The 24,119-nt window shown below is 38.9% G+C and overlaps 2 protein-coding genes across 2 annotated transcripts in view; one reads left to right on the top strand and one right to left on the bottom strand.

The window, feature by feature from the left end:
• Positions 1-2,595, top strand: part of SPDYA (speedy/RINGO cell cycle regulator family member A) — a 34,748-nt gene extending 32,153 nt beyond the window's left edge. The window contains exon 7 of the mRNA XM_040224160.1: positions 923-2,595. Within this exon, the coding sequence (XP_040080094.1) occupies positions 923-1,011 (89 nt within the window). The 3' untranslated portion in view covers positions 1,012-2,595. The remainder of the gene's footprint in view (positions 1-922) is intronic.
• On the bottom strand, positions 548-13,216 carry TRMT61B (tRNA methyltransferase 61B). The gene is made up of 7 exons (XM_040224158.1): positions 12,491-13,216; positions 9,793-9,895; positions 6,764-6,954; positions 2,914-3,005; positions 2,213-2,412; positions 1,396-1,473; positions 548-1,311 (listed from the first exon to the last, which is right to left on the bottom strand). The coding sequence occupies exons 1-7, from the start codon at positions 13,202-13,204 to the stop codon at positions 1,268-1,270; spliced, it is 1,422 nt and encodes a 473-aa protein (XP_040080092.1). The 5' UTR covers positions 13,205-13,216; the 3' UTR covers positions 548-1,267.
• Positions 13,217-24,119: the final 10,903 nt, after the last annotated feature.

The following is a 24,119-nucleotide window of genomic DNA, read 5'->3' as shown; positions in this document are numbered from 1 at the left end:
TGCTCATTTCCCTTGCTGTAATGAACTCTTACCTACCCTTCAGGTCTTGGCTCAATTGTCACTTGCACAGGTAATTACTTTACCTGATCAAAATCTCTATTGTACCCTGTACTTTTCTGAAGCATTTACAATTTTAGTTTTATATTTGTGTGATTTTTCTCATGTCTGTCTCTATTACAGGGTATAAAAATCTAAAAAGGCAGAGATTTTAGACTAGATTTTTCCACATAATGAAAAGTATGTAAAATGTTTTTTAGGATATGTATATTAAGTAGTTCTAGCCTAAGAGATAAGTAGCATTTATCCTTACAGGCACTACTTCAAAACCTATAAAAATCTATATTTAAATAATAACTCTAAGTTTATGTTTATCTGTAAAATATGGATAACCTTAAGGATGAGCAACACATATTAAATAAAAAGACATTATAAAGTCCTTAAGACATGTAAGGCACATGGTAAATGCTAAATGACTGGTGCCTATGAATAATAAAATCTAGTCCTAATTAGTTCATATTTATAAAGTGTATCTCTCCCAACTTTTTTTTTAGCTGCATCATGCAGCTTGCAAGATTTTAGTACCCTGACCAGGGACTGAACCTGGGCCATGGCAGTGAAAGTGCCAAGCTCTAACAACTGGACCGCCAGGGAACTCCACAAACATTTGACTTATATAACAACAGAATGATTCTGATGTTCTTTCAAACTGTTAAAATAATTCTGTGAAGGACAAAAGAGATTCAAGAATTGTTACATCTTTTGTTACAATTTTAAAGATAGTGATATCATTATCATTTTTTCCCTATTATTTACTATAGCCTAGACTTGTTATTTTTTAAGATACATACAAGCCATTAAGGTATATATTTAAAATACACAGATACATAAAATTTACCTCAAAATGCATATTTTATTTTGGTAGCCAATGACCATCAATCAAACAAAGAAAAGAAAACTAATTTCATGAAGAAAGACAAATCTATGGAGTGGTTTACAGGAAGTGAAGAATGAAATGGCTCAACTAAACCAACTTGGAATCATTTACTACAAAATGCCAAACTGCAAGACAAGTGTCAAAATGGGACATTTAAGCAGTTTTGAAATGTTACATGTTTCTCCAGCTTTTATTACTTTTCAAAGTTACATGTAAAAGTTATACAAATCATAGTGACAGGTAAAAATATCAATCTATGAAAGTAGTGATTTGCAATATAAAGTTCTATTTTGATGCTTTTCAAGTCTTCAAATCAGTTGTCATCTGAGGTACTCAGTTAAGTTGTGGTTTGCACTTCCTCAGCTTGACAAGAAAAGCTAAATTAAGGGGAGAAAAAGGTAAGGTGATTGCAATAAAGAGAAGAAAACACCACATAATGTAGCCTGAAAAAAATTACTCACCTGTATGACCAATTTGCCAGTGTATAGGTCTAGCAATATAGGGAAACGATCCATAGGGAAAATCAGAATGTGATTCTTCTGTTATAGAACAAAATATGTATTATAAGCTACATAAAATATTTGACAATTTGTTTACAAAACTGTTCAACAACAAATTACTGTCCCTTTCTTGTAAATTTTTTCTCTCAGTTTTTTTTTTTTTTTTTAGTGTTTGTTTTGGAGCTATTCTGACAGTTATCTTACAGAAACAACTTGTCGAGGATTACATGATAAACTTTATATATGGTTTTATTACCAAATGAATAAGCCAATATCATAAATCTATAGATGACTGAAAACTTGTTTATGGTCTAAATAATGTGTACATGCAATAAGGAACTAAATTTAGTTGAAAATTCCAGCAGCATACTAGAAGTTGCTTTTTGGAATATTAGCTATTTGCATACCAAGTCCTATTAAGTTCTTTCCCTTCAGTGATAATCACTGATCTAAATTTAAAACATTCTTTAATATATTTAAAGTATTTCATAAGCCAACCCCCTTATCACAAATATGAATATTATAAGAAGTTCAATTCTTCAAAGGTATCAGAGTTTTACATAAAAGGCAGGAAAAGTCATGATTCTTTCTCTTAGAGATTTTACCTTAATAGAATAAATACATTTCAATTTCCATAGGATAAAATAATAAATCCCTGAGAAATATTTTTATAATGTATTGCTCATACACTCAGGAATATATTCTCCATTTATTATTGCAAACACATGCATAAAATAGAATTGAAGCTCACCATGGTCATCATATTGAAACATCTCACCTTCAATTCTAACTTTTTCTTGAGAGTGTGCTTGTAAGTCTGTGTTGATTTTAGGTTCTACTTTTTGAGCTAAAATTCCATTTCTCTGTCTTGCAAGGCAAACCAACCAATCTCTGACAATAACTTCACTTATCTTTTCACATGAGAGGGCAAGTTCACAGATGCGAATTCCATCTAAAAGTTCAATAACCTGTGTGATGCTTTCAAAAAAGTGAAAAATGTACTTTAAACTTCTACTACAGCAATAACTTTATTTTAAGTTCACTATACCACTTATCCCAATTTAAATGCTATACTGAAATCAAGACGGGGGGAAAAAGTAAAAGTGCAAGTTAGGGCACAAAATAGAATACTAAATAAAAAAATATATAGATTACACTTTTTAAAACTTTTCTTCTAAATTGTCAGAAGAACTAGCCATCTTATATTACTGTTTATGTAAAGGATGATTTAACCAGAAATATAACTAAATTTGGGACATATGCTCTTTCATAACAGTTTTACGAGATAAAATATACATCTAACTCAGTTACAAAATGAACATTCTAGCCTAATATTTAAAACAAAAATGTGTTTAAAATAACATTAAACTATGGCTGATTTATGTTGATATATGGCAGAAACCAACACAATATTGTAAAGCAATTATCCTCCAATTTAAAAAAAATAACATTACAAAAAAGAACAGTCACATTACTCACTTTGCTAGATATACAGCACATATACCACCCTGTTTAAGATTTGGGAATAAAACAGGCAAAGCAACTTGAGGATTCAACATATCCAAAGCTACCTATAGTGGGGAAAGAGAATCAGACTGAGTTTTGTTTAAATAAAACATGTATTTCTTATTGTGGTAAAATGATGCACTTTGGGAAAGCAGTTAAAATACCCAGTTAAAGTACTTCACTTTTTATAATACAGTACTGATGATCATTTTACTTCTCTCAAAAAGGCACATTTATTATTATACATTTTGTCATAATTCTTGACTACATAAAAACTGTAATGGCAAGTCTTGTACTTGACAATATTGATAATACAGGAATCTTTAGCTTCTTTTATACACAAACACACACATAGTTGCCCCTTGAATAATATGGATTTGAACTGTACAGGTCCACTTACACAAGGAGCTTTTCAATAGTAAACACTACAGAACTACACGATCTACATTTGGTTAAATCTGAAGATGTAGAACCCTTGGATATAATGGAACCATGGAGAGGGAGTCTTGACTGTAAGTTATACTCAGATTTCTGACTGCAAGCAGGATTGTTGCCTCTAAACTTCGTGTTGTTCAAAGGTCCACTGTATATATAAAATTTTAATGCTTTATTTCAGCCTTTTGCAATAGAAATTCACACTATCTCAAATGTATATTTTTATGTTCAAAAGAAAACTTTTGAATATTAATTTTAGAGATTCTAAAATATAAGAATCATGGCCCTTATTTCTTTACTCTTCATTCAATTGCAGAATACAAGGCTATACACTCAAAAGATGTCAAATGAATACAATGAGTAAGTGAAATTTTCAAAAAGATTTCATTGAAAACAAAAATAAATAGCCAAAATAGAAAATAACTGACTTACTGATAACTCCAGAAATCTAATGTAGTTGGCACATCCTTAAATTTACTAAATTAGAAAGTATTCTGTTCACATGTTTTTTTTTAAAAAAAAATGGGTCTTCATTCATTAATAATTTATTAACCAAATATTTATTGAGCAATTTCCATGTGCCAAGTATCTTGCTAAGTGGTAAAAATAAAATGGGAGCTTACATTCTATTTTGTTTCATAGGAACTTATATTCTAATTAAAGGATAGGCATTAAACAAAAATTCAATAAATATGTAATTCAGAGAGTAATGAGTGACATGAACTACAAGATTATAAAGGAGAATATGAAGGACAGAGTGACAGGGCAAGGAAAGGAAGTGCTATTTTATACATAAGCTGGTCATGGAGAGACCTGAAGAAAGTGATTAAGCTCACCCTGTAGAAATTTAGGGGGGAAGTGTACTCCAGATGGAGAGAAGAGCAAATACAAATGCTCTGAGGCTGAAGCGTATTTGGTGAGTCTGAGAAGGCCACTATCGCTGCAGTGGGGACAAAAGTGGGAAAGTGGCAAGAGAAGAGTTCTCAGATGATGGGGATGTGGTGGAAATGGGGGAGGGAAAAATTATGCAGAATCTTACAGACTTTAGCTTTATTCATGAAGAGAAGAAGCCACTGGAGAGTTTTAGACATGATCTGACTTTTTAAACTTTTTTGAGGGTGGTAAACATACCATAAAACTTGTCATTTCAAGTGTATATAGTTCAGTGGCATTAAGTATATTCTGACTTGGGAAAGGAAAGACTTGGAATAGCAAATAGCATTGAATGTGATAAGACAGAGCCAATTAGAATTAGGATTGGCTGTGAGATATGAGAGAAGTAAGGATAAATTCAATGTTTTTAGCTTAAGCTACTGAAAGAATAGAGTAAATTTTCCTCATTTACTAATGACTAAGACAATGGGGAGAACAAGCTTGGGGAGAAATATTTGAGAATTCAGATTTGGACATGGGTTTAAGATGCCTATTAGATATCCAAGTAAAGATCTCAATGACTAATCAAGGGGCCAACACTGTAGACATAAATGAATTTCTTTGATTGTAGTCTTATTATATTATTGACAAGGACCAAAAGTCAGACTACCAAGCAGCCTGCCAATCCAAAGCTCTTATTTATACTCAGCCAACAATACTACCATTCACTAGCCACTCAAATCAGAAATTTACAGTCATTATTTTCTTTACCTTGAATTATCTTTTAAGAATCTGTAGAGTTATGATGCTTCCATTTGGATTAAAATTACCTAGTCCTATAAATCTATCTCTTAGTATTCCTCAAATTCATCCTACTGCTAATGCATAGAAACCAAACTTACGGTTACCAAATGAGAAACAGGTGGGAGTGATAAAGTAGGAGTTTGGGATTGCCAGATACAAACTATTATATATAAAACAGATAATCTAAACAACAAGGTCCTACTGTATAAACACAGGGAGCTATATTCAATGTCTGTTGTTGTTCAGTAGCCCAGTTGTGTCCAACTCTTTGCAACTCCATGGACTGCAGCACACCAGGCTTCCCTGTCTCTCACCATTTCCCAAAGTTTGCCCAAGTTTATTCACTGAATCAGTGATGCCAACCCCCATCTCACCCTCTCTCACACTCTTCTTCTGCCTTCAGTCTTTCCCAGCATCAAGGTCTTTTCCAGTGAGACAGCTGTTTTGCATCAGGTGGCCAAAGGATTGGAGCTTCAGCTTCAGCAGCAGTCCTTCCAATGAGTATTCAGGGTTGATTTCCTTTAAGATTGACTGGTTTGATCTCCTCGCTGTCCAAGAGATTCTCAATTGTCTTCTCCAGCACCACAGTTCAAAGACATCAATTCTTCGGCACTCAGTGTTCTTTATTGTCCAGCTCTCACATCCATACATGGCTACTGGAAAGACCACAGCCTTGATTATATGGACTTTCGTTGGCAAAGTGATGTCTTTGCTTTTTAATACACCATCTAGGTTTGTCATAGTTTTCCTGCCAAGAAGCAGTCATCTAATTTCATGGCTGCAGTCACCATTTGCAGTGATTTTAGTGCCCAAGAAGGGGAAATCTATCACTGTTTCAAACTTTCCCCCTTCTATTTGCAATGGAGTGGTGACACTGGATGCCATGATCTTAGTTTTTTTAATATTGAGTTTTAAGCTGCCTTTTTCACTCTCCTCTTTCACCCTCATCAAAAGAGGCCCTTTAGTTCCTCTTCACTTTCTGCCATTAAAGTGTATCATCTGCATATCTGAGGTTGTTGATATCTCTCCAGAAATCTTGATTCCAGCTCGTAACTCATTCAGCCTGGCATTTCACATGATGGACTCTGTATATAACTTAAATAAACAGGGTGACAATAAACAGCCTTGTCATGCTCCTTTCTCAATTTTGAACAAGTCAGTTGTTCCATATAAGATTCTTACTGTTGCTTCTTGACCCGCAGACAGGTAAGATGGTCCGGTATTCTCATCTCTTTAACAGTTTTCCAGTTTGTTGTGATCCACACAGTTAAAGGCTTTAGCATAGTCAATGAAACAGCAGTAGATGTTTTTCTGGAATTCCCTTGCTTTTTCTATGATCCAGCAAATGTTGGTAATTTGATCTCTGGTTCCTCTGCCTTTTCTAAACCCCGTTGTGCCTCTGGAAGTTCTTGCTTCACATAACTTTGCGAGTTACAGTCCAGGGGTTGCAAAGAGTCGGATACAACTGAAGTGGCTGCGCATGGCACACACGGCATAGGCACATTTATTAACAACTCTGGCACCTAATTCAGTATGTATCTCTGCTCTAAATCCCACCACGATATTAAAGGAAAATATTCCTCCCACTCTTAGAAATGGAAATGGGACAAATAAGGAAGGAAGATCCTTTTCCATACAAAAGAAGTGTGGACTTTGTTTTCTCTGTACTCAGTATTAGGTAATATCATAGGACCCACTTTAGAAAACTTACCGCATCAAATGTTAAAGATTGTATGTCCTCAGTTGCTCCTAAAATATCCTTATGAATAAACTCTACATTGTCTGGCCAATCTTCTACATGACTTATTTTCCATGAATCACGCCAGTGTCTATAATTCTTCATAGCCAGTTTGTGGTGGTCCTTTCGAATTTCGAAACTTATGACTCGTCCTTGTGATCCAACTTAATTAAAAAAAATTATGACAGTATATAGTATAAATCAGTTTATTAAAAATGTCAAAAATTTATTTTTCAAAGATATTACATGGGCGTGAAAAAATAATTCAAGTGGTTCAAGGTTACAAAAGTCTCTATCCTATCCCAAATCCCCAGTCAGTCTCCCTCTTCAGAGGCAACCATATCACCACAGTTATTTACCCTTCCCAAGATAGTCGGTGCCTCTATAAGTGTGCAAGTATCTCTTTTTCTGTTTTTAACACAGTGTCCCATCATACATACTGTCCTGTACCTTTCTTCTTATTTACCAATGGCATTTCAGTGATTAATGATCTACTGAATTTTTTAAAAGAGCTATTATGTTCCCTTGTATAGCTATGTTTGTTTAACCAGTCACCTGCCAAAGAACATTTAGCTTGTTTCTCATCTTAATGCTATTACAAACAATACCCCAGTGACAATTATTTTGCCTAGGTCCTTGTAAACATAAGCCAGTTATATATATATACAGGATAAAGTCCTAAAAATGGAATTGCTGACTCAAAGGATATGTGAATTTTTTTTATTTTGAAAATTATTACCAAATTGTTCTCCAAAAAGATGATACCGATTTACATTTGACCAATAATGTATTAAAGTGCCTATCTCTCCATACTCTCTCCAACAGTTATCAAACTTTTTATCAACCTAAAAATTGCATACAGTTTATCACTATAGTTTTAACTTGCATGTCTTTCGTTAGGATGAAGTTAGGCCTTTTGGATACTTAAAAGATACTTGGGGCTTCCCTTGTGGCTCAGCTGGTAAAGAATCTGCCTGCAATGTGGGAGACCTGGGTTCAGTCCCTGGGTTGGGAAGATCCCCTGGAGAAGGGAAAGGCTACTCACTCCAGTATTCTGGCCTGGAAAATTCCAGGGTCACAAAGAGTCAAACAAGACTTAGCCACTTTCACTTCACTTTCAAAGATACTTGTGTTTTTGTGTGTGTCTGAAAAACTTTCAAACTATCATAGTAATACTGCAGTCTCACAGAAAACTACTACATTTTAAATACAGCAATTAATTTTCTATCCCTCTCTATATGAGGTGATTTGATTTGGAGGCTGTCCCAGGTCAATCAGTCTATAGTTAAAATGAGTTTAAATTCCAGCATGTGTCTTTAAAATGTAAGTCCAGCTGTAATTCATCATGTTCTCAAGGGATAAAAATTAATGTTAATAGCATAAGCTAACCATTTAGAAAATTATGGAGCAAAAATATCCATCCTGAAGGTAAATAGCAATGATTTCTTGATCACTCATAGGCTGGGATTATTCATGCTATGTGACATTCCTCCAACACTATAGGTATTAGAAATATGGACACCCCTATCTCACAAACTTTCATAAATTCACTTTGTCAAATGCATTTAGGAATCAGTCACAGACTGAAGAAATGGCTGCCTTTATGCACAGAAAAGAGTGCAATAAAAGATGTGGGGAGCCCAAAATGAATTTCCTGACCCAGTATAAGCTGGATTATGTTTGTATGTGATGATATTAGGTCAAAAAACAAAAGGTTTAAGTTTAATTCAATATATGTCTATATGTAATCTTTATAAAATCTACCCACATACACCTACAATTGCTCTAACAATGTTTATTAGCTTAAAAAGAATACACTAATAAAAACAACATGAATGATTTTTTTTTAATTTATCCAAAGAGAGTGCTGTCTATTATTAGGTGAGAAAGGGAACACCGCAGAGGCAGTCAAACAAGCCAAAGCAACCTTGACAATCAGAGGAATTCAGTGGCCAAAAGGAGCAGTAATCAGCTACAACCGTAACCAGAATTCAAGTGGTGGTAACATGAACAGATATTTATGTTTACTATATACCTCTTGATTTTTGACCTTCAAGCAGTACTTTAACCAACTAACAATTTTTAGAGACTTTCTCTAAGAAAGGAAAATTCTTCATGATCTAGTTTTAATAGTTTAATTATAATTTATTCATGAACAATGATAATTCTTTGCCTCTAATAGTATAAGACTCTTCTCCAGCAGCTGACAGCTCTTTTCTCCCTTCTATAGTTTCTGATACTGAGTATTCATTTGGCACTATTATTAACAAAAACATGTATACATGTGCACCAAAAGACAAGCACAAGAATGTTCAGAGGAGCACTGGAGCACTGTTTACAACATTCAACTTAAATGCCCATCAACAGCAGAATGGATAAACTGTGCTTTACTCACAAAATGGCAACTAAAATGAAATAACCACTGCTACATACAATGACTGAACCTCACAAACAGAATGTTGAATGAAAGTAACCTGATTCAAAAGCATATAGTACTAAAGGATTCCTTTTATGTAAGATTTGAAACAGACAAAATTCATCAATGGTGATTAAAGTCAGAGTAGTGGTTACCTTCTACTTTTGGATAGGATAAGCACTGAGAGGGATTTGAGGTTTCAATAGTACAATAATATTCCCTATCTTGATCTGGGCAATAACTACATGAGTGTGGTCACTACATAAAAATTCACTGAAGTATACACTAATGATCTGTGCACTTTTCTGCAGCTGTGTTATGTTCTAATAAAAATTTCAGTTAAAAAAAAAGCATGGAACGAGCAATAGAAAACAAACAGAGAGAGGGTTATACAGAAAATGACTTGAATAAATGTACAAAATAGAAAAATCATTGCTTACATTTGATTTCAAGGAGAATGCTCTCTATCATAAAGTTACGTGAACATTTTCTGAAACATCTATATCTATTTAACTTTCTGTTATTATGAACAGATTGAATGTTTTCTTTGTCATCTAAATTCAATTCATTTACCCTAATCTCTTACCTGCTTTGGATAAAAATAAGCTCATTCCACCAGAGCCCGAGCCAGCTTCCAAAACAGTATCACCTGGGTGGATATTCATCATCGACAGTATCATATTTATATCCTATGATTGAAATACAGCAAGGGTGATTGTGTGGCCAATAAATATGTACTAAGCCCCTACTCCTTCAAATACTATGTTGGGCTTGGAGAAAAGTGGAGGGGAAAAAAAGGATTAAACTCTTGCCCTTTCTACCAAGAGTTTATAGTTTACTTGACAAAATGAGAGATTGAGGAATCAGTTAGCAAATATAGAAGGACTTAAGTATAATACTGAAATTACAGACAATAAGTAACATTAAGAGCTCAGAGAAAGGAGAGAAATCAGCAGACTATCCTAGCTTAAAGACATAGAAAATGTAAGAAAACAGTCACAAGGTAGGGACAGCTTTCAACAAAAAAGAGGTAGAATAAAACACAGTTTGCTTATCTGAATCCAGGCTAAAGCATTTAAACTTAACATGGGAAGTAACTAGGATGTGTCACTGAGGTAATATAAATGGCATTTTATAAAGATTAATCTGTCAGGGCAATACAGGATGTACTAGAACTGAGAAAAATTAGAGGCAGAAAGACAAGTTAGGAAGTTATTACATAATCTGCATTAAATGATGAATTCTCATTTAGAATTAGGATACCAGGAACAGACAGGACACATTTGCCAAATTTTATAACTAAAGAATTGTTTTGTTAACAGGAATATCATGGATGATAGTAGTAATAGCCATTTATTGAAACTTCACCAGGTTGCCAGGCTTCTGTTAACTATGCAAACTGCTTTCAAATATTACCTTGTTTAATCAGAATAATAATGAGAAAATGATCACCATTGCCATTATAAGGATGAGAAATCAGAAAGTATAAGTAATTTGCCCAAAGTCACACAGCCAGGAATTAAGTGGGCAAGTAATACTGATGCTGAACTCCCAAACACCATGCAGTTGACTGTTACACTATTTGTTATAAATGCTATAGAGAGAAAAATGTAAATGTTAGCATTTATTTCATCATTCCCCCCAATAGCAAACCTTTCAAAGTTGCTAATAAGCAGCATATCAATTAAGTTTTTACTATCTTTTTCTTCTCTGGGAAAAGCTGCAGTGAAAATTCTAAAAAAAAAATAAGATCCTCTGTTGAATCACAAAAAAAACTGTGTATTAAATATGGGTTTGGCTGCATAAGAAACTATTAATATTTAACAGGTACAGTGGTCCAATTGAAAGCCAAAATGTATTTTCTGAAATGATGGACTAAGACTTGAACCCAATGATACATAGACACATAATATTTAAGGTGTACACTTCAAAAAGTTTCAGTCACAAATTCAAAGTCTTTCAGACACACATATCCTTTCCCATCTGTCAGGCACATGGGAGCAGAGGTGGGAGGGGGCACAGATAATTTCACACAGGAGTGGGAGGCAGCTCCAGCAATCATTTCAATGAAATGCCCACAAGAAGCAATTCTGTTTCCTTGGCTCTTTCATATAAGACATAGAAACATTTCATTATATATCACAATGTAATAATAATAGAAATAAGCATACAATAAATGTAATGTGCTTAAATCAACCTCAAAACACGCCCCCCCCCCGCCCCACCCTAGTCTGTGGAAAAATTGTCTTCCATGAATCCGGTCCCTGGTGCCAAAAAGGTTGGGGACCATTGCTCTAGGACATGAGGTCTATGTTGAGAGCAAGGACTATAGCTCACCACTGCACCTCCCTAAAATAGTGCCCTGAATGTATAAAGTTGGTGGTTATTTGCTGAAGAAAAAAATGAATGATTCTTCATCTAGGACTGGAGGAAGAGTTGTTATAATTACAAATGAACATTCTACTCAAGGACAGTGACTATGATGAATGATTAAAATAATCCACTAGCAATGGATATAAGACTATAACAAAGAATTGGTAGATAATTTCCTTTAAAGAATATCCCTTTTATGTTTAGTATCTAATTTTAGCTGTTTTAATACAAACATTTTTCCCTAATGATAAAAGCATAGTAATAAATCTTTTGTTAATAAAATATATTTTGGTCACCTGATGCGAAAAGTGGAATCATTGGGAAAAAATCCTAATGCTGGGAAAGACTGAGGGCAGGAGGAGAATGAGATGGTTGGATAACATCACGGAATCAATGGACATGAGTTTGAGCAAACTAAGGGAGACAGTGAAGGGCAGGGAAGCCTGGCATGCTGTAGTCCGTGGAGTTGCTGAGTCAGACACAGCTTAATGACTGAACAACAACCTCTAATAACTTACCTCATTAAGTATGATGCTTAAAATATCACCACAGTGGTACTAAACAATTGTCCCCAAGAGTTCAACATTCTCTTGAAGGCTGAACCTGCAAACTTAAGTATTATGAGGAATAAATGTATATTCTTATTAAATGCCTAGTGAGTCCACACCACTCCATAATAGTAAGTCACTTTACAGATCAGAGAATCAAGGCTCCCAAGTTAAAATTAAAATCTGGCTGTTTCTTCCTAGAATTAGAAATCAAAATATATGTAATAGCCATTGGTTATAGCCATTGGTTTAAAAAAAAAAGTGAGAATAGAAACTTGAAATATTCTGAGAGGTGCTTTAAGTACATTAATCAGGTCTGTAGTACTGCATCCGTTTTGTTCTTAGTAACTCCCATGGCATTACCTTAGGATACGTTATGGCAGGCCCTCTTTGCATCAGTAACACGTAATCCTCCAATGCCGGCCTCCTCAGCATGAAGTGCTTACCAGAGGAACTCCTCAGAATCTGGCCGGGAAACTTCCCCACGATCTCACTGAACGGGACTGTCCCCCAATTACTATTTAAGTGTCCGGGGTTGCTCAACCTAAATAATTTTTTAAATTGTGTTTCTCTCTTCCCAGTCTCAGCTAAAATCAGCTCCCCAACCCGAAAAGGCACCACTCTGGAAGCGGACCAGGAAGAGGAGACTTGAAAGATTTCGTCCTTGGTGACAGGCTGGACCAAGGCGGGCACTGAGGGACTCCCGGATCCCGGGTGTGCAGGATCCGTCCGGCCCTGGTCTCCACTCGAGCCCTCGCTCTCTTGAGGGGGTGACTCCTCTCGCGGCGTCGGGAGTCCGAAGCTTTCCGGCGACGATAGACATCTGGTCCCAAGTCCCCGGACAGGGGGAGAGAGAGATGGAGGCGAGTCTGCGCCTGGGGCTTTCCTCTGTGCCGCCTCGCGCTCTCCTTCTTCATTTCCCGTGTCTCTAGGTGAGGCTTTAAAACACAGTAACCGGTCTCTCTCGAAGGACTCTCGCCCAAGGCCGCGCAGGAAGAGACAAGTCCTGAATCCTGGAAACCTCTGGAGGCGCCGCAGCGGTAGTAGGACCAGACCCGCACGCCTGGTTGACAGCATGACGATCCGCGCAGGCGCAGTCGCAGGCGAGTGACGGAAGGCCCGGCGAGGCTCCGCCTCTCGGTGCGCGTAGCAGTGACGCAGCCTCCCTCCGCTGGACAACTATTGAGCGGGAAGAGCACAGCTACTGCGCTTGTCTCCAGAGGGGGAGAGGTGGCCGCCCGTCCTCGCTGACTAACTGTCCCATGAGTGCGACCCTTTCCTGCACGGGGGCGCGTTTTCCTCTTTGGAATGTGTTCAGACTAAACAATTGAGCGCTGGCACATCTCCACCAGCCTCGTCCGGGGACGAGAGGATTAACAGAGACACAGCCTGTCAAAGCGCTGTCTAAGCTGAAGTCTTGTATCAGAGTTAGCTCGCTAGTCATCAGGAACAGGAACGTCACTCAGTCACCATCAGTAAAACTGGCCGCGAGATGTGTTTTACAGATTGCATTTGTACCTACCACCAGCTGACTGTCTCTCCTTTCCCGGCTGACCGCCTCCTTCTTCCCCTGGTCTTAGCGCGTCCCTTTTGACCGGGCTCTGACTACTTGCATGTCCTCCCCAGGCCATGGGAATAGGCCACCCTAGATTAAAGTGATTGCATCCACCGTGTGCTCATTTAACAGAATTGTTTTCAATAACTAAAATATAATACTTAAAGTATTTTACCCTCCTCAAAACTAAGCAAAATTTTAGTGTCTTAAAATGGGAAAGTGAAAGTCGCTCAGTGAGGTCTGACTCTTTGCGACCCCCATGGACTTCTCCATGGAATTCTGCAGGCCAGAATACTGGGGTGGTTAGCCTATCCCTTCTCCAGGAGATCTTCCCCACCCAGGAATGGAACTGGGGTCTTCTTCGTTGCAGGCGGAGTCTTTATCAACTGAGCTATCAGGGAAAGACTTTTGCTAAAACAGGAGTGGCAGAGTAGAGGGGTGTTATAGGCTACATTTCATTCCCCACACCATCCCCCAGTCCCAGCCTGCTAAATTCATGCACTGAGGTCCTAACCTTAAATACTTCAGAATGGGACTGTATTTGGAGACAGGGTCTTTAAAGAGGTAATTAACTTAAATGCCATTAGAGTGAGCCCTAATCCAGTATGACTGCTGTCCTCATAAGAAGAGATGAGGATCCAGAGGGAACACCATGTGAAGACATAGGCCGAAAACGACCATCTACAACCAAGGAGAGAAGACTCAGAAGAAACCAGACCTGCCAACGCCTTGATGTTGGACTTCAAGCTTCCAGAACTGTGAGAAAATTAATTCAATTGTTTAAGAAAAGAAAGAATTGACTGCTTTCTAATTCTCTCTTGCTGAATCTCTTAAAAAATTTTTATTTCCAGGTTTTGGCACACACACACCCCCCCCCATTTTTAAATAAAAATGAATTTAACCCTAAAAACTAAACAAAATTACTAACGGGGAAAGTTATCTATGGAGTCCAAAATCTCGTTTGACGTTAAATATCACTAACTTGTTTGCTTAATATTAATTCAGTCGATAAAAGTTCATTGAGTGTTCGGCATTACAAGGCACATTAGATATTTATTTAAGTTTACAACAATCCTGTGTCAGAAATAAGTATTCCAGTTTTATGCATAAGGAAACTGACCCAGGGAGATTAAACGATTTGGGCAATAGCCCATAGCTGACAAGTGGCATGACAGGGTTCCCTATCTAGGTCAGTCTGGTTCAGCAGTCCATGCTCTTTGTACTGTAACACCCCTTCTCAAAGACCAGTCAACAGTACGACTGAATTCAGAGTTGGCATGGGAATTAATATGTTCAGAGAGCTACTAATTCAATTTAAATTTGAGAAAATAAGTCTTGTTATTACTTTCAAAGACATAAATTATTTTTAATCTGTGCTTTCTAAAACATCAACCATTGTAAACTCCATCATCAAGACTTCTCTCTTTTAATCCTAAACATGAAAAGACAAAACAGCCCTGCTCTCCCTTTCCCAACTGCATGTGTCACTTTTGTTTCCAATTTGTTTTAAGAAAAGTTCCTTTTATTATCACTGCTAAATATGGGTCTGAGTTGGAACCATCTGAATCTTAAGCCTTACTTGTTTTAAAATTTATCATTCCTACTTTATTATCTCTTAAATGTTATTTAAGATATTTGGATGTTATTTCAGAAGGAGTAAGAATTAGAAGGTACATTGACAAAATATGTGAAATACATTTAAATACATAATTTCTGAAATTGTGAACAGTAAATAGCATTCCTTTCTGTTGTTTGAATAACAAATACAGTGATATAAATATTTTGTCCTGCACACATCTAAAAGTATCAATATTGAGTATGGCTGCTGAACCTCCAGCCATTTCATCCCAATTCTAGTCAGTAAGAAGGGAGAAGCGGGAAGAAGGTCATGCCCTCTTTCTTTACAAACACTTTCCTAAAAACACAAATATCACTTCTGCTTACATTTCATTCACCAGAACTTAATCGCATGGCCAGACCTAGCAGCAAGGAAAGCTGAGAAATTTAGTCTTTATTACAACTGAATATCACCCTAACCAAAAATCTGAAATTATATTAATCCTGAAGAAGAGGTAAATGGATTTGAAGGCAACTAGCATTTTCTCTCCCAGGTTCATGCTAGTGAAAAAGCTGGCTTAAAACCAACATTCAGAAACAAAGATCATGGCATCAAGGCCCATAAAGGAAATCAACCCTGAATATTCTTTGGAATAACTGATGCTGAAGCTGAAGCTCCAACCCTTTGCCACCTGATGGGAAGAACCAACTCATTGGAAAAGATCCTGATGTTGGGAACGATTGAGGGCAGGGGAAAAGGGGACAACAGAGGATGAGATGGTTGGATGGCATCACCAACTCAATGGACATGAGTTTGAACAAACTCTGGGAGATAGTGAAGGAGAGGGAAGCCTGGTGTGCTGCAGTCCATGGAGTTTGCTAAAAGTCAGACAACGACTTTGTGACTGAACAGCAACAGTGAAACAGTGAATGAATTAGGGATCAACTGTTTGATAATCTGGTTAGCACTGACTTCCCATGTGAGGTTTGTGATCAATTTAAAGTAGATTAAGAGTCATAATAAGGTGGTTGTGGCTTTCTTCTAGTCATCTTCAGTTGTTTGTGGGTGGAGAGTTAGATTTTACCAATTTTACCAGGTTTGTGTTGTCGTTTTGGCCCCACCTTGCAGCTTGTGGAATCTTCTTAATAGTTCCCTGACCATGGAGGCAATGCCAAAGAATGTTCAAGCTACTGAACAATTGCACTTATCTCAGTCAGTCAGTCAATTCAGTCGCTTAGTTGTGTCCAACTCTTTGTGCCTCATGGACTACAGCACACCAGGCCTCCCTGTCCATCACTATCTCCCAGAGTTTACTCAAACTCACGTCCATTGAGTCGGTGATGCCATCCAAAATTCTCATCCTCTGTCGTTGTCCCCTTCTCCTCCCATCTTTAATCTTTCCCAGGTCAGGTGAAGTCACTCAGTCGTGTCCGACTCTTTGCGACCCGGTGAACTGTAACCTACTAGGCTTCTCCATCCATGGGATTCTCCAGGCAAGAATACTGGAGTGGGTTGCCATTTCCTTCTCCAGGGGATCTTCCCGACCCAGGGATCGAACCCGGGTCTCCCACATTGGAGGCAGACGCTTTAACCTCTGAGCCACCAGGGAAGTCCCCTCCAATCTTTTCCAAATGAGTCAGTTCTTCGCATCAGGTGGCCAAAGTATTGGAGATTCAGCTTCAGCATCAGTCCTTCCAATGAATATTCAGGACTGATTTCCTTTAGGATGGACTGGTTGGATCTCCTTGATGTCCAAAGGACTCTCAAGAGTCTTCTCCAACACCACAGTTCAAAAGCATTAATTCTTCGGTGCTAAGCTTTCTTTATAGTCCAACCCTCACATCCATGCATGACTACTGGAAAAACCATAGCTTTGACTAGACAGACCTTTGTTGGCAAAGTAATGTCTCTGCTTTTCAATATGCTATCTAGATTGGTCATAACATTTCTTCCAAGGAGCAAGCATCTTTTAATTTCATGCAGTCACCATCTGCAATGATTTTGGAGCCCGAGAAAAGAAAGTCTGTCACTGTTTCAATTATTTCCCCATCTATTTCCCATGAAGTGATGGGACCAGTTGCCACGATCTTAGTTTTCTGAATGTTGAGCTTTAAGCCAACTTTTTCACTCTCCTCTTTCACTTTCATCAAGAGGCTCTTTAGTTCTTCACTTTCTACCATAAGGGTGGTATCATTTGCATATCTGAGGTTATTGATATTTCTCCTGGCAATCTTGATTCCAGCTTGTGCTGCATCCAGTCTGGCATTTTTCATGATGTATTCTGCATATAAGTTAAATAAGCAGGGTGACAATATACAGCCTTGATGTACACCTTTTCTTATTTGGAGCCAGTCTGTTGTTCCATACCCAGTGCTAACTGTTGCTTCTGGACTTGCATACAGATTTCTCAGGAGGCAGGTCAGGTGGTCTGGTGTTCCCATCTCTTTCAGAATTTTCCAGTTTGTTGTGATCCACACAGTCAAAAGCTTTGGCATAGTCAATAAAACAGAAGTAGATATTTTTCTCAAACTCTCTTGCTTTTTCGATGATCTAGTGGATGATCGCAATTTGATATCTGGTTCCTCTGCCTTTCCTAAAACCAGCTTGAACACCTGGAAGTTCACGGTTCACATATTGTTGAAGCCTGGCTTGGAGAATATTTTGAGCATTACTTTACTAGCGTGTGAGATGCGTGCAATTGTGCGGTAGTTTAAGCATTCTTTAGTGTTGCCTTTCTTTGGGATTGGAATGAAAATTGACCTTTTTCAGTCCTGTAGCCACTGTTGAGTTTTCCAAATTTGCTAGCATATTGAGTGCAGCACTTTCACAGCATCATCTTTTAGGATTGGAAAGAGCTCAACTGGAATTCCATCACCTCTGCTAGCTTCGGTCACAGTGATGCTTCCTAAAGCCCATTTGACTTCACATTCCAGGATGTCTGGCTCTAGGTGAGTGATCACACCATTATGGTTATCTGGGTCATGAAGATCTTTTTTGTATAGTTCTTCTGTGTATTCTTGTCACCTCTTCTTACTATCTTCTGCTTCTGTTAGGTCCATACCATTTCTGTCCTTTATTGGGCCCACCTTGGCATGAACTATTCCCTTGGTATCTCTAATTTTCTTAAAGAGATCTCTAGTCTTTCCCATTCTGTTGTTTTCCTCCATTTCTTTGCACTGATCGCTGAGGAAGGCTTTATCTCTCCTTGCTGTTCTTTGGAACTCTGCATTCAAAGAGGTGTATCTTTCCTTTTCTCCTTTGCTCTTCGCTTCTCTTCTTTTCACAGCTACTTGTAAGGCCTCCTCAGACAACCATTTTGCCTTTTTGCATTTCTTTTTCTTGGGGATGGTCTTGATCACTGCCTCCTGTACAGTGTCACGAATCTCTGTCCATAGTTCTTCTGGCACTCTGTCTCTCAGGTCTAATCCGTTGAATCTCTTTGTCAATTCCACTGTATGATCGTAAGGGATTTGATTTAGGTTATACCTGAACGGTCTAGTGGTTTTCCCTACTTTCTTCAATTTAAGTCTGAATTTGACAATAAGGAGTTCATGATCTGAGCCACAGTCAGCTCCCAGTCTTGTTTTTGTTGACTGCATAAAGCTTCTCCATCTTTGGCTGCAAAGAATATAATCAATCTGATTTCGGTGTTGACCATCTGGTGATGTCCACGTGTAGAGTCTTCTCTTGTGTTGTTGGAAGAGGGTGTTTGCTATGACCAGTGCGTTCTCTTGGCAAAACTCTATTAACCTTTGCCCTGCTTCATTCTATACTCCAAGGCCAAATCGCCTGTTACTGCAGGTATTTCTTGACTTCCTACTTTTGCATTCCAGTCCCTTATAATGAAAAGGACATCTTTTTTGGGTGTTAGTTCTATATCTCTGTAGGTCTTCACAGAACCGTTCAACTTCAGCTTCTTCAGCATTACTGGTTGGGGTATAGACTTGGAGTACTGTAATACTGAATGGTTTGCCTTGGAAACGAACAGAAATCATTCTGTCGTTTTTGAGATTGCATCCAAGTACTGCATTTTGGACTCTTTTGTTGACTCTGATGGCTACTCCCTTTCTTCTAAGGGATTCTTGCCCACAGTATTAGATATAATGGTCATCTGAGTTAAATTCACCTATTCCGGTCCATTTTAGTTCACTTATTCCTAAAATGTTGGTGTTCACTATTGGTATCTCCTGTTTGACCACTTCCAATTTACCTTGATTCATGGACCTAACATTCCAGGTTCCTATGCAAGATTGCTCTTTACAGCTTTGGATTTCACTTCCATCACCAGTCACATCCACAGCTAGGTGCTGTTTTTGCTTTGGCTCCATCTCTTCATTCTTTCTGGAGTTATTTCTCCACTGATCTCCAGTAGCATATTGGGGACCTACCAACTTGGGGAGTTCATTTTTCAGTGTCCTATCTTTTTGCCTTTTCGTACTGTTCGTGGGGTTCTCAAGGTAAGAATACTGAAGTGGTTTGCCATTCCCTTCTCCAGTGGACCCTTTCTGTCAGAACTCTCCACCATGACCCGTTCATCTTGGGTGGCCCTACAAGGCATGACTCACAGTTTCACTGAGTTAGACAAGGCTGTGGTCCATATGGGGCTTCCCTGGTGGCTCAGAGGTTAAAGCGTCTGCTTGCAATGCGGAAGACCTGGGTTCAATCCCTGGGTTGGGAAGATCCCCTGGAGAAGGAAATGGCAACCCACTCCAGTATTCGTGCCTGGAGTAGTTTTCTGGGATTGTGGTTTTCAACCTGTCTGCCCTCTGATGGAGAAGGATAAGAGGCTTATGGAAGCTTCCTGATGGGAGAGACTGACTGAGGGGGATACTGGTTCTTGTTCTGATGGGCAGGGCCATGCTGAGTAAATCTTTAACCCAATTTTTTGTTGATGGGCGGGGTTGTGTTCCCTCCCTATTATTAGACCTGAGGCCAAACTATGGTGGAGGTAATGAAGATAATGGCGACCTCCTTCAGAAGGTCCCATGCATGCACTGCTGCACTCAGTGTCCCCAGCCCTGCAGCAGGCCACCACCGACCCGTGCCACTGCCAGAGACTCCTGGACACTCACAGGCAAGTCTGGGTCAGTCTCTTGTGGGATCATTGCTCCTTTCTCCTGGGTCCTGGTGCACACAAGGCTCTGTTTGTGCCTCCAAGAGTCTGTTTCCCCAGTCCTGTGTAAGTTCTGGAGGCTCTATGGTGGGGTTGATGGCAACCTCCTCCAAGAGGGCTTATGCCACACCCAGGTCTAGTGCACCTAGAGCCCCTGGCCCTCAGCAGTCCACTGCTGACCTGGACCTCCTCAGGGGACACTCACACACAGTTCTGTCTCAATCTCTGTGGGGCCTCTGGGTCCTGGTGCATACAAGGTATGTTTGAGCCCTCAGAGCATGTCTGTCAGGTATGGAGTTTGATTCTAAACGTGATTTCGCCCCTACTACTGTCTTGCACTCATCTCACTAGCAATGCAATGCTCAAAATTCTCTAAGCTAGGTTTCAACAGTATGTGAACTGAGAACTTCCGGATGTTTAAGCTGGATTTAGTAAAGGCAGAGGAACAAGATCAAATTGCCAAATCCGTTGGATCATAGAAAAAGCAAGAGTTCCAGAAAAACATCTTACTTCTGCTTCATTGACTATGCTAAAGACTTTGACTCTGTGGATCACAACAAACTGTGGAAAATTCTTAAAGAGATGGGAATACCAGACAACCTTACTTGTCTCTTGAGAAATCTGTATGCAGGTCAAGAAGCAACAGTTAGAACCAAACATGGAACAACGGACTGGTTCCAAATTGGGAAAGGAGTACGTCAAGGCTGTATGTTGTCACCTTGCTTATTTAACTTATATGCAGAGTACATCATGCAAAATGCTGAACTGGCTGCAGCACAAGCTGGAATCAAGATTGCAAGGAGAAATATCAATAACGTCAGATATGCAAATAACACCACCCTTATGGCAGAAAGGGAAGATGAACTAAAGAGCCTCTTGATGGAAGTGAAAGAGGAGAGTGAAAAAGCTGACTTAAAACTCAGCATTCAGAAAAGTAAAATCATGGCATCCAGTCCCATCACTTCATGGCAAATAGATGGGGAAATAATGGAAACAGTGACAGACTTTCTTTTCTTGGGCTCCAAAATCACTGCAGATGGTGACTACAGCCATGAAATTAAAAGACACTTACTCCTTGGAAGAAAAGCTATGCCAAAACTAGACAGCATATTAAAAAGCAGAGAGATTTCTTTACAGACAAACGTCCATCTAGTCAAAGCTATGGTTTTTCCAGTAGTCATGTATGGATGTGAGAGTTAGACTATAAATAAAGCTGAGCGCTGAAGAATTGATGCTTCTGAACTGTGGTGTTGGAGAAGACCGTTGAGAGTCCTTTGGACATCAAGGAGATCCAACAGTCCATCCTAAAGGAAATCAGTCCTGAATATTCATTGGAAGGACTGATGCTGAAGCTGAATCTCCTATACTTTGGTCACCTGATGTGAAGAACTGACATGTTGGAGAAGACTCTAATGCTGGGAGATTGAAGGCAGGAGGAGAAGGGGCCAACAGAGGATGAGATGGTTGGATGGCATCACTGACTTGATGGACATGAGTTTGAGCAAGCTCTGGGAGTTGATAGTGGACAGGGATGCCTAGTGTGCTGCATTCCTTTGGGTCACAAACAGCTGGACATGACTGAGCAACTGAACTGAACTGAACTGACCATGGCACTAGGGCCCCAGCAGTAGAATTTTGGAATCCTAACCACTGGCCTGCCAGGGAACTCCCAAGGCTTGTGGTTTTACTAAGACTTTTATGAGGGAAAGAGGGAAGGGAGTTGAGGGTTGTAACAAGAAAAGTTAGGATAAATTAAGAGGAAAGTGCAACCATCAGGGAGGAGAGATGAGGGCTGGTGAAAAGACTATAGGATGAATGAATTGATGTTCTGATCGGGTAGAAGGACTGGCTGAATCCTGGGAGTTAGAGTGACTGAGCTGAAAAGATTGGAATTGGTGGTATAGACTGATGTGTGGAAACTGCGATTATGAAAGAGGTGCATTTATTGCATGGCAAGGTCTGGGACATGATAGTGGGAGTGAGTGCCTGGTGTGGCATAGAGATCATTGAAAGGGAGGAGGTCAAGGAATTGATATGCTTGGGTATCAGAGGGTCATCTGTATAAACCCTACATACTCATTGGGTCTGGTTGTCTATGCTCGAGCTCTTCCTCCATTTCCCAGCTCTACAAGTCAATTTCTTATCAGAAAGATGTAGATGTTGATAGTTTCTACATCCTAAAGACTAAATGAATTAATATACACAGAGCACCTAGAAGACTGCCTGATGTATAATTCGTGCAAAACAAGCTTTTATTTTCATTTATGACTAACAAATCTGTAACTCTAGCTCAGAACTGTCTTCATGAAGACTAGTGCAAGCTCTTTTATAACAAAAATCCTAGAAATAGCTGTCTATACTTTTTTGTCCTTTCTCATCTCCCATTCCCCCCTCTATTTTCCACAATGAGTTATTCCCCTACCTCTGTACTAAAAATGCTTTTGAAAAGCCAACAATGATCTTGATCTTGCCAAGTTCACTGATTCTCAGTATTCATCTTACAGCATTTGACATGGTTTTGATTATGTCATGCTTCTGAAATCCTTATAAAAATTTTGGTTTCCAGGGCATCTCATTCTCCAGGGCTTTAATCACTGCTAACCCTTCTTAATCTCCTTCACTGGGTTCTCTTTCTATTCCTGACAGATTGGCAGATTTGGGGGCTAAGGTTTTTTCTCTATTTATAGTTACACTCTAGATGATCTGACCAGTCCTACAGTTTCAAATAGCATCTGAATACTAATGCATGCAAAATTTATGTCTGTGATTTCCTTATATAGCTGACTCCCCTCTGAATAACTCTATTTGGATGTCTAATGGCCATCTCAGCCTTAACTGTCCAAAACAGAAGTCTTGATTTCCACTCCATCCTGACCCATTTCCCCAGTTCAGCCAATGGTATCACCATTCATTTATTCTCTCAGGCCTTAGAGTCATCCTTCACTCAAGTCTTTTCCTCCTCCTTCATAATCAATCCATTAAGCAAGTCTTGTTGGCTCCAACTTCAGGGTATATCTGAATCTGGACCAATTCTCACCACCACAACCCACCATCCTCCTTCTTTCTTGTCTCTTTGCTTTCATTCTTGCCCCTCTACTGTCTCCATGAAACATGCAGGAGGCCTTTTAAAATGTAGATCAGTTTATGTCATTCCAGATAATATAAAATGCAGATTTTACCATGGCTCTCTCTACTTATAAAAGATTCAGAGTCTCCTATAGCCCTGAGGGCAGTGGGTTTCTTTTGTGTGTGTTTCCTGCTGATCAATAAACTCGGTGTGGCTGAATAGTACCTGACATTTCTTGAATCAGAACGCACAGATTTGGTGAAATGTTATGAAGACATTAAAAACTGAACATTCGGTGCGGTAACATGAGATAAATCTTGACCAAAGAAGACTGAATAGACTCTCCCACCTTTACTTTAATACTATTATGACTGATTAAATTGTTAACGTGTGCAGGATTACAGATTGTAAGTGGATAAGGAAAAATGGAAAGGGTTGTCACAATCACGTAATTATAACTGAACGCTTGTTTCAACCATCTCGTTCAATCATGTTATTTCAATTAAAACAAAAAACACCTTTTTTTTTTTTTTAAGGCAGGAGTCCTGTCATTCTCCACTCACTCGTCTCCGGAACAAATTAGCACTGAGCCCACCGGGCCACCGTCCACGGGTAGGCGGTCCAACGCTCGCTTGCGTCTCGAAGAGATACTCCCTCTGTTCCCTGAACTCCCTCCGCCCTACTTCCTCCCTCCAGGCC

Source organism: Oryx dammah, unplaced genomic scaffold, assembly GCF_014754425.2.
Source record: "Oryx dammah isolate SB20612 unplaced genomic scaffold, SCBI_Odam_1.1 HiC_scaffold_25, whole genome shotgun sequence".
Lineage (NCBI taxonomy): Eukaryota > Metazoa > Chordata > Mammalia > Artiodactyla > Bovidae > Oryx > Oryx dammah.
The sequence above is the reverse complement of the archived record's forward strand: the minus strand, read 5'-3'. Positions and strand labels throughout refer to the sequence as shown.